Source organism: Anarrhichthys ocellatus, unplaced genomic scaffold (assembly GCF_004355925.1).
Source record: "Anarrhichthys ocellatus isolate YVR2014 unplaced genomic scaffold, GSC_Weel_1.0 scaffold15, whole genome shotgun sequence".
NCBI classification, from domain to species: domain Eukaryota; kingdom Metazoa; phylum Chordata; class Actinopteri; order Perciformes; family Anarhichadidae; genus Anarrhichthys; species Anarrhichthys ocellatus.
The window spans coordinates 7,260,250-7,270,174 of record NW_022280045.1 but is presented as its reverse complement, the minus strand read 5'-3'; the positions used below and the strand labels follow the sequence as shown (position 1 = coordinate 7,270,174).

Below are 9,925 nucleotides of genomic sequence, written 5' to 3'. Positions count from 1 at the left end.
CAAAGACATTGTATTTATTAAAAGTAATTAGGAAAGAAAATCTGAAAATACTGATGTGGTAAATTTTTTGTGTACTTTGCATTAATGAAATTACTGTAATTTTGTTACATCCAACACCCTCTAAAGAAAAAGAGACTATACTACTGCAAATAAACAAGCAAAATCACCTGTAGACTGTGAACATCGGTTTTATTTAATGCCAGGAAATGCACATTCATACACTGAATCCAACTTTATTGATAGATATAATGTTATATGCATCCACATTCAGGCAGTGCATTTATTATGATTTCCATGAATAAATGCAACAATAACATTAACACATTTTGCTTACCACAAAAAGATATAGCACATATGAGCACTGACAATTTGTATATGCACACTTTTAGCATAAGAGGAAGTACATGTGCACCCTGTTGTCCATACAGATTTACTGAGCTTTTACATCAAAAGAAACCTACAGTACATTGCATCAGCAGCACTTGTTGGTTTTTGGAAAGTCCACAGAGAATATATAATGTTTTTGAGATGTCAGTGCCAAGTCAGTTTATTTCTATTCTATTTCTCTCTATTTTATTCCAGTTGCATAAGACCAGTCATGTTGCATCAGCATCATGTCAAAAATGCATATATAACAGATCAGCATGGTCTGTACACTGACTTTCTCCTTTGGCTAACTCATTTTTGATTTTAAGCTTTGGACATCCCAGTCTCAACTTCTTAAAACAGTATAAACTCTCCAGTCAATAGATACGATATCAGACTGTGCTTTTACTCACACCTGACTGTCCCAGTATGAGACAAAGCAGCACCCATCAATGAATGTCTTTTAGTGAGCATAATGTTTAGCTCATTCTTTCTGTCTGATACTATGAGATAAATAGGATAGACTGAAGAGGAGTAGGGGAACACACTCGGCAGCTTAAAGCGGTCAATACAACCACAATTTGTTATGGCAGTTGCTATTTTTTTTAAATAAAAGGCAAAAATAATACTTACACATTAAAAGGGACAGTCATTTGACTAGAGATGAGTGCAGAGGGAATTTTTTCAATATAAGAATATATTGCAACTGACACAACCCTCTCACCTTTTCATATTCTGAACTCATACAGGGCCTCGGTACTTTGTATCCTTAGGATATTATATACTATTGCAGAAATGGCTGCTAGAATGAAGGAGAAGAACCTTTTGGCATCCATGTTTGTTTACATCTGTTTTGGCAACCAGTTCACATAAATTCCTCATTAAATATTACTTAATTTTCATGCAACTGTGAATTGATAACATAGGCACACATAGCTTTCTGGAGTTAGATTTTATATTAGAGTTCAATATATGGAAAATATATTGTAATTTGGAACATTTTATTGACAATAGCTGTGATTGTGAGTCTTTATGTTTGAAACGGTGTACACTTCACATTGTACGTGGTCAACAGATGGCTGGATTGCAGGTGAACAATTATATATATATATATATATTTTTTGTTCATGACGTAATTTGTATATGCATGTGGTGAAATTATTCATTATATTTAGCATGTATATCGGAATATATTTAATGACTTTGACCCATGTCCCACTGTTATCCAGTCAGTATTTGATAATAAACTATTATTATCAACAGTTCCGAGTTTTACGATCAGCGGTCCTTCACTCTACTGGCAAACCAGCAGTCAGATCTGTAAATCCTCAATTTAAAACACATCATTTTGCAAGTTTCCCACTGAAAGCAAATGCAAGACGGGCCCAACGATAAGTTAATAAACATTTTGTAAAGGTTGAACAGAAGCTCTGCTGTACTTTACAGAATATTTTTAACGTGAGGGAAGTCACTCACCATTTCATGTATTTTATGCTTTCTGCATCTTGCAGTAGTCAGTTCTTCGCCAGATATATTTCAAACACAAATCACAAATTGACATAGTCCTCCAGGTATTGTGTCATTTTGCAAACGTGACACAATTGACCACAAACTGGTATCAAAAAGCGAAGCGGAAACTGACTGTGTATTTGCATCCATTCCTCTCATCTTTATGTTCGTTCCACCGTTCTCTGGTCGGCGCTATGCCTATAAGTCCTGCTTTATCTTGGAGCACCAGTGGCCGTCTGCATCCTTAAGATGTGGCCCTGTTTATAACAGCACTCAGCCTGGTAGCAGTCTTAAGAATACAAGCCACAAAAGGCCTTCTGCTTGGTTGTGTAATAAAACTAGACTCCTTGTGGGTTATTTGTCCATAGGCTTATTGATTTTCAGTGTGTGGAGAGTGTCACTGAGAGCTGTGTCTGTCTTGATGCGGTCTTTTCTGGACATGTCTGGCTCCCATAGAAAGAACTCGTGGAGGAGGGTGTTGACAGTGTCAGGGCACTCCATCATGACCATGTGACTTCCCTCCTCAATGACTTTTAGGAATGCAAACAGAAGGATCTAGAAAGGGAGCCAAAATGAAGGCAGAACATTACAACAGGTAACACTGCAGAGCAAACAACGGAAACTTTACGTGACGAATCAAGATGTGCTTTACCTCTGCCATGCGCTGGTCCTCATCCATGGGCACAAACTTGTCACACATGCCATGAACCAGAAGGATAGGCACAGTGAGCTCGGCATGGTAGACCTCATCCCCCTCAGGCCAGTACTGGCCACTCATCATGGCTCGCAGGACAAACGGAGACACATTGAAGGCATTGCCCTGCTTCAACAGCTGCTTTTCTTTGGCACCCTGACGGGCAAATCCAGCCCTGAAGTTCAGGATAATAGAAGAGAGGGAAGTTAATTTTAGGCTGTTCTATGTCATTTCTTTCAGCAACGAGAGAAGTGACTGTGGTGTGTCATTGTCTCCGGTTGTCAATTTTGGCACCACACAAATGCAGATCTTACTTGAGGAAGCTCCAGGCCAGACAAGGTGACAGACAGTGAAGGACACACGATGGCAGCTGGAAAATGGAACACAGGCTGGGCTCCAGAGCCGTGGGACCCCCTCCATTGATCATCACCACCTTATGGACCAGATCAGGATATTCGTGTGCCAGGAAGGTGCAAAATGAAACTCTGGAAGAGATAGAATGAGATTGGTACAGTATGTTAACAGCAGCATGTTAATCTTTACTAAATAGATCGATATGGTGAATGATTTATAACAAAGGCATGCCACAAATCCTCACCCATATGAGTGGCCAATGAGAATGTTGCGTTTACGAGCATATCTCTTAAAGATGGCACGAAGGTCCTCTGCAAGAGCATAAAAAGTATAAGCTGCTGCAATGTGTGGGGCAGTGCTGGCTCCGTGCCCCGCCAGGTCGGGCGCGATGACCTCATAGCCCAGCCGAGAGAAGAAGTCCAGTTGGCTGCCCCAAATGTCCAGAGAACCTCCCACACCGTGCACGAAGAACAGCGCTACGTCCGAGTGCGTCCCTTTGCAGCTTGAGATCACCCTCTTTGAGTCGATTTGCACCGTGCGCTTGGGCTTGCGACGGCGGCGGCGAGGAGGTGGAGCAGGTTTCTGTTCTCCAAGAGATGGAGGAACTGGAGGAGGAACAAGATTGGGGTCTGGGGAAGAGGGCATTTCTTTGTAGTCAGCCAGCTCCACCTCTACGGTGCTGCAAGGCTCCAGATCTCCATTCTGACACTGCAGGATCTCAGAATGCAAAGCATCACCGAGATTCTCAATCACCAGCTGGCCGTTGCGGTAGACTGTGATCTTCCTCTTGCAGTGGACACTGCTGCCAGTGTTGCTCTCGTTACAATCCTCAGGAGAGCTGTCATCATCATCGCCATCCTTCTTTTCCTTGCTTGCAACTTGCTCTTCGGTTACTACCGGATGACGCTCAGGGATGATGTGCCGCACTCGCAGGATTCTACCAGGTTTCACCTCCACAAACTCAAAACCATCGGAGGGTTCTGTCGACTCGAGGGGCAAGACCAGACTGGCAACCTTCCCAGTCAGGCAACACAGTATCCCTTCAGTGATACTGGTCAGCATGATGCTTCCCTGCACAAACAACATCACACAGACACAATAAAGCAGCTCATTACTCAGATGCTTCATTTGAGATTAAAAAATAAAAAAAAGATTACGTAGGTTTATGAAAACGACAAAAGGGAAAAATAGACAATGTGTCGGAAGCGTGTTAACCTTCTTCAGCTTTTCACAACAGATTTTTTTTTCACAGTTTCAAACATATGCATTATGAATGTTTTCAGGTTTATTTCCCTGTCGCAGTGTTTGAGAATGTCAACAGCTCAACAGGAAGACATTGGGTCCCAGCTTGGTTGTCACAAAATTGGACCCAAGCTGTTTCCTAGCAACGCAGTTACAATGAAACGGTCTTCTTTATCCTATCATCAGACCACAGCCAGCGTTGAGCGAAATGAAACACACCAAGAGCACGGACAGTTTCAGTTGAATGGACTCAACACTGCTTTGCAAATTCAAACTACCGTAGCAAGTGTAAGTGCAGCTCCAACAGCCGTTGCAGAGTTGGACTAACTCACTCACCTGGGTGACAAAGCAGTGTTCAAGGATTCCAAGTTCATGAACAGACAACATAAAAACAATACTTGTACTGTGCTACAGTTTCAATGTCAGTAACGACGGAGTATTTACATACGGACTTAGACGTTTGCTATTAATAACCCCTCCTTTTCACATGGTCAGAAGCAGGATATATAAATAGAAAACACCAGTCATATGGCATGACCCTGTACATGCCAGTGAACTGTATGTCTCATAACAGCATGATGGCAGTTTTCCAAGCTATACTGCTTCCAATGGAGATGAGTGGAAAACCATTTTTGTTTTTTAAACTGCATTTTGGCAGTTGTGCAAGTAAAGCATTATTAGTCTTCATTTTTCATACATAACCAGCCTGTGAGGGTTATCTCTAGGAAACAGAGTGGGATGATTTACATCTATATGGAAGCCCAAGGTGTCCTTGTGTCCCGGTTAAAACAGAGTGAAACAGAGCCCAGTTACTGCAGATTACTGCCTTCAGGGCATATTTCACATTACTGCTCTTAGCATATTATAAGACATGTAGTTTAGATCATGGCTCCAGTCTTCCTTCTTAATAAGAATGCATAACATCTAGGTCTCTTCAGATAATAAATACTTTGAATACATAATTATTTTTACCTTAATGGGTTGAATATATATCATCATAATGAAACAGTCTTGTAAAGCTTGGTGCTTTAGATGTCTGGCACTACAGTGAGGGGGAAATGGAGCTGGTTTACCTAAGCCTATACCTGAGGGGAGTTCATGTGTGCATGGGTCTGCGCGCGCATGTGTGGTGTTGTTTTTGGTGGCAGGGTGGTCTGAAGGTCAGAACATCAAGTACTATCCAGGTTCACCCGGACCAAGTGAATGTTGACTGGGAGGCCTGTCTATCCACAAACATCCAAAAGTATCAATTCTGCATCGTGTCCTCATTATGATATATATATATATATATATATATATATACATACATACATACATACATACATACATACATACATACAAGTGGTACATGGGCGACTATTTTGACAATGTAGCAGGACGTCACCTGACCATGTTTAGCAGTTTGGATGACCCTACCTTAGAGGTGCCACTACACCTCATCAACACAAAACTACATCAGCACTGACAAAACAGCCCCGTCATCTAACCCAGGGATTCTCCTCCTGACCGATATCGATCAACATGATTTGAATATGCCTGAGGGGCGCAAGTGGACCAGTTTCTCAGATCCACAAACCCTCCAAAGTCAAAGAAGCTGAAGGTTACTCATCCATGTGATTTTTTTTGTCTGCATTGCAGAATATGTAGGTTGATATGTCTGCCAAGTCTTACAGTAACACACATTTGGTACACAGTGTGCTGCTCTAATTCCACAACACACAGTACAGTAGCCAATGGCGCACTCAGACATGATCGCTGCACATTTAATGCGTATATTTGCAAAAGATAGACCATTATCCCCTACTTTCTGTTTAAAATGCCTAATGCAACAATGTCTTTTAGCTTAGCTTGTTCTGCAAGCCTATGAAATAGATATATCAAGCCAATAAATAACAAGCCAGAAACAGCAGTAGTAGGTACTATATTTCAACAATTTGACGTGCACAATTGTGTATTGTTTGTGGGCTATTCTCAATAATTAATACATGCACAACGTCGCATCACAAAATTAAACATATTAAAAATCCAGTGGCAGTCTGGTGAAGAGGGTCATAATTGCTGCGTGTATATTATTGATAGGTCTATTATATTTACTCTGTCACAAAACAGATGCATGCAGTCATTGTGCAGCTATTTAATGATGTTGATGACTATCAACATCATTAATTAAGCATGCATTTGTGCCATACACATTATCCAATTAGACAACACAATGCAATACAAATCGATTCCTTACCTGCAGAATTACTGATGATTTAGGGTGATTAGAGTTCTGCAACGAAAGAAGAGGGCCGACGAAACTGAACTGAGAAAACGTTGCATTTAGTGCAACAATTTGTCTGCGCTAGAGATGCTGCAAAATAATAAACACTTCTTATTGGTCTCGTGAGACTATCACAGAACACGGCGGTGCTTGAATTGACGATAAAGCATGAATCCATAAAAGCGTGGTGTTTGCATCGCAATAAGACCCTCATAACGATAACAAACGACGTTTTTCTCCCTCAGCATCCACTGCGCACTCAGACCAGCCCCGCCGCCCTTGTATCTGCAGCAGTCTTTGGGCATGTTTTTTTGGGCTTCTGAGTGGCAGTGAGGAGGGCGAATAGCAAACAGCTCAACACTGAGAGGGGGCCAATGGGAGAGGGTTGTTTCCTTGTTGCCAAGGCTGACACAGAACAGCGAATTGCGTGTGAACGCGCGCGCGCGCTTTCGGTCAGGCAGAGTGACAGAAATGTCAAAATGATAGTCCAGCTAATTATCTACATAGAAGGACACATGACCACGACCAGACCCGCATGTGTGATCCAACATGTCAATTTCCTACACCTGCGTTCAAACCGTCTTCACTGCATCAAAATACACTGACACCTTAAAATCCATGTTACGGCAGATGCTGCGTCACTGAAGGGAGAAATGACCTTTTAGATGAAGATGTGCCGAGTCTCTCCGTTTCCCTTGAACTCACATCAACACTCTGGTACAAGTGGGACAGGCCTGTGCCTGCCACGGAAGTACCAGCCGTGACAGTTTATGGGGCGGAGAGCCTGAGCAAACAACGGTTTCTGTTATTGTTTAGTGCTCGATATGAATAACAATAACTACTTTATGTTTATCTTAATGAGGCTGAAAAACAATTAGGCATATTAACATGCCAGACAGCACTACAGGGAAGTATTGCATCCAACATCAGTGAACAAATTAGGCAAAGAAAGGGCATATTCCTTATTGAGACCCAACGACACTCAATGTGCAACTCGTACAATTTACAATACACAATATGTGTGTTGAATTGTATTTGTACTTAGACCAGAACTTAAAGTTTTCTCTTTTGTGGTTTGACCTGATCCTCGAAAGACAATCATTATTCCTAAAACCGATCCTCTCATACAATCTCATATTTGTCATGAAGAAATAAAATATAAATATGTTCAACCTGCCCAGTGATCTGCATACCAATTGTCTCTTATACGCATGCTCATTGTGTGTTGAAATAATGTATCCAAACATAACCTTTCAAACATTTGTTAGTAACCTACTTTATGTTCAACTTCTCAGGCAGTAAGTCCGATCAGGCTGTATACAAATCCCATTGCTTACCGAGTTTAGTATCCCCCGTCTGGCAGACACTATAATCTCAAACCATGCCTGTTAAAGCGAGAGCCTTTATCCTGGCCAATAAACAGTTTTATTGGTAAACATGGTGTGTGTCCATCGGTAAACTTCTCGAAAGTTTAACCTGAAAAACGCTATTCAGGGCATTAAAACACAATAGTTCCAGCAACAAGCCTTTCAATTGGCTGAAAAATCTGGGCCAATCATCTTGCTTCATATTCGCAGGGAGCTGACAGACCTGTGACTTTCACCGTTCCCATGTCTGTGTCAACTGTATAAATATCTAAAGATGAACATCATACGGTCGTCTGTTTCCCGACTGTGTGGACTACGCAATTCCACCAGGTAACTGAGTTTGTGTATTTTCATGCTAGTCGAACGGTAAAAGCTAATGTTTGTTTACGATGCTAACACCAGCAAGCTAGCTAAGCAGTGCGTTAGCAGCATGGCTACTTAATCAGAATTGTATTAAGTTAGGTCATGGCTAATTCAATTATAGCTTAGTGATGGCTAATAAAGTTAATATCAACATATCATGGACGACGGTATTGATTTACATCTGTATTTTGCTGCAATTGTTTCATTAATAATCTGGTAGTTAAAATGTGTTTTCAATCTGTACATTTCATCACTGTGTCGATAACCGAGGCATGGGATCCGAGCATGAGGATACTCCACACATAAGCAGCAGCATCATAAATGTATTACAACTTGTTTTAATTGTGGCGTAATGTTGATATTAAAGAATAACATTTGTTTATAACATCTGTGATCTGTCAACAGCTTCCTTGCAGGGAACCTTGCAGTAACTGGCAACTCTCACCTTAGATTGTTCAGCAACTGGATTGTGCCCCGAGCAGCTGCAGGACCTCAGATTTCCAGATGTGGGCCACTTTCTTCACAAGCTGAGGGTTCAGGCGTGTTCAGGCAGCTTCCGTGGCAATACCAGCAGGTGCGGACAAGGAAGAGAGGCACAGAGTATCAGCCCAAGAACATCAAGCGCAAGAGGACCCACGGCTGGATCAAGAGGATGAGCTCACAAGGTGGCATCGAGGTGATTCTGCGCCGCATGTTAAAGGGACGGAAATCACTCTCGCACTGAAGGACCTTGATGGAAAAGACTTTCAGAAAGCAGACATTGGTTCAGAAATGCTGCCATTGCTCAGCAAACGTTGTGTATTGGGTTAACTGGTGATACTGGGTGTGGGTTGGGTTGGCTTTCCTGCATTATTAGTGGGCGGGAGGGGGAAAACGGGCCTTCAACAACATTTGCCTTGAGCAAAAAGAAGCCTTGTAGTTTCACCCAGTTATTCTTTATCCATAAAGTTTTGTTCATATCATTATTAAATGTTGTCAGAAGTCTTTTTTGCTTGTGTGAAGTTATTTGATTCAAAGACAAAATGAGTGAGCTGCCATCTACTTTTTGTGGTGGTTAAGTTGTATGTTTATTCAACTGAAGGCAGTATACAGGAAGAGTTACTTGCTGGGTGGAAGTATACTTCCAGAGAGCAGGTCCTTGTGGTCCTCTCTCACATCAGGCAGAGTGACCCAGCACTCCATTAGTTGCATTTCATTTTCAAGCCCAAATATTGTTGAAAATGAGAAGCTATGACAGCTAAAAACCAGACAAGGATAGAAATGGAGGCATTAATTGATCATGTCACATGCCAGAATAACACACGGTAAGGGAAAAAAATGACATTCTCTCGGATTCCCACTTTAACAGCATTTCCCTTTTTTGGAAATTTGCAAGTAATTAATTAGCAGACAGCTGATTTAGCCCATACACTTTACAGTTTTTGGTATGAGCAGATTTTAAAGAATTAACTGCTTCAAGTTGTATCTGTACCCTTGATGTCCAGATACTCATTTCTGCATTGTATATGAACACTTAAATATCGACAATAAAAGTTCTAGAGTATGGGTTGTTTTGCTATTGTTCAGATTCTATTGAATCAGTATTTTTACCGACGCACGTCCATCTGCTCAACTCAAAACTGCGAGAAGCAACAGCATGTAGAGAGATAAATACATAATGAACATGGAGGGCATGCTGTAGAAAGTACTTGTGTTGTTCTCTTCAGAGCTTCAGGCCATTACCAGCTTGTACTGGGGGATTGGTCTGTTACATAATCTCTTTCTAGC

The 9,925-nt window shown here is 41.5% G+C and overlaps 2 protein-coding genes across 5 annotated transcripts; one reads left to right on the top strand and one right to left on the bottom strand.

Annotated features, from left to right (window-relative positions):
- Nucleotides 1-170: 170 nt before the first annotated feature.
- LOC116387517 (protein ABHD8-like) lies at nucleotides 171-8,674 on the bottom strand. 4 transcript variants are annotated; one of them, XM_031854705.1, is made up of 5 exons: nucleotides 8,604-8,674; nucleotides 3,168-3,994; nucleotides 2,884-3,054; nucleotides 2,528-2,744; nucleotides 171-2,430 (listed from the first exon to the last, which is right to left on the bottom strand). In XM_031854705.1, exons 2-5 carry the CDS (start codon nucleotides 3,983-3,985, stop codon nucleotides 2,230-2,232), a joined length of 1,407 nt encoding a protein of 468 aa, XP_031710565.1. In that variant the 5' UTR covers nucleotides 3,986-3,994; nucleotides 8,604-8,674; the 3' UTR covers nucleotides 171-2,229. The 4 variants fall into 4 exon arrangements, with proteins under 4 accessions (XP_031710565.1, XP_031710564.1, XP_031710563.1 ...); XM_031854704.1 differs by lacking the exon at nucleotides 8,604-8,674 and adding an exon at nucleotides 7,766-7,903; XM_031854703.1 differs by lacking the exon at nucleotides 8,604-8,674 and adding an exon at nucleotides 6,402-7,732 and having other exon boundaries at nucleotides 3,168-4,003.
- On the top strand, nucleotides 7,979-9,142 carry mrpl34 (mitochondrial ribosomal protein L34). The gene is made up of 2 exons (XM_031854706.1): nucleotides 7,979-8,125; nucleotides 8,564-9,142. Exons 1-2 carry the CDS (start codon nucleotides 8,070-8,072, stop codon nucleotides 8,880-8,882), a joined length of 375 nt encoding a protein of 124 aa, XP_031710566.1. The 5' UTR covers nucleotides 7,979-8,069; the 3' UTR covers nucleotides 8,883-9,142.
- The last annotated feature ends 783 nt before the right edge of the window (nucleotides 9,143-9,925 follow it).

Excerpts from the sequence above, each read along its gene's own strand:
- LOC116387517 (XM_031854705.1), bottom strand. The coding sequence starts at position 3,985 with ATGCTGACCAGTATCACTGAAGGGATACTGTGTTGCCTGACTGGGAAG. Across the intron at positions 3,055-3,167 it reads CTCATTGGCCACTCATATGG|AGTTTCATTTTGCACCTTCC; the intron begins GTGAGGATTTGT and ends TATCTCTTCCAG. Across the intron at positions 2,745-2,883 it reads CTGGCCTGGAGCTTCCTCAA|GGCTGGATTTGCCCGTCAGG; the intron begins GTAAGATCTGCA and ends CCTGAACTTCAG.
- mrpl34 (XM_031854706.1), top strand. The coding sequence starts at position 8,070 with ATGAACATCATACGGTCGTCTGTTTCCCGACTGTGTGGACTACGCAAT. Across the intron at positions 8,126-8,563 it reads GGACTACGCAATTCCACCAG|CTTCCTTGCAGGGAACCTTG; the intron begins GTAACTGAGTTT and ends ATCTGTCAACAG.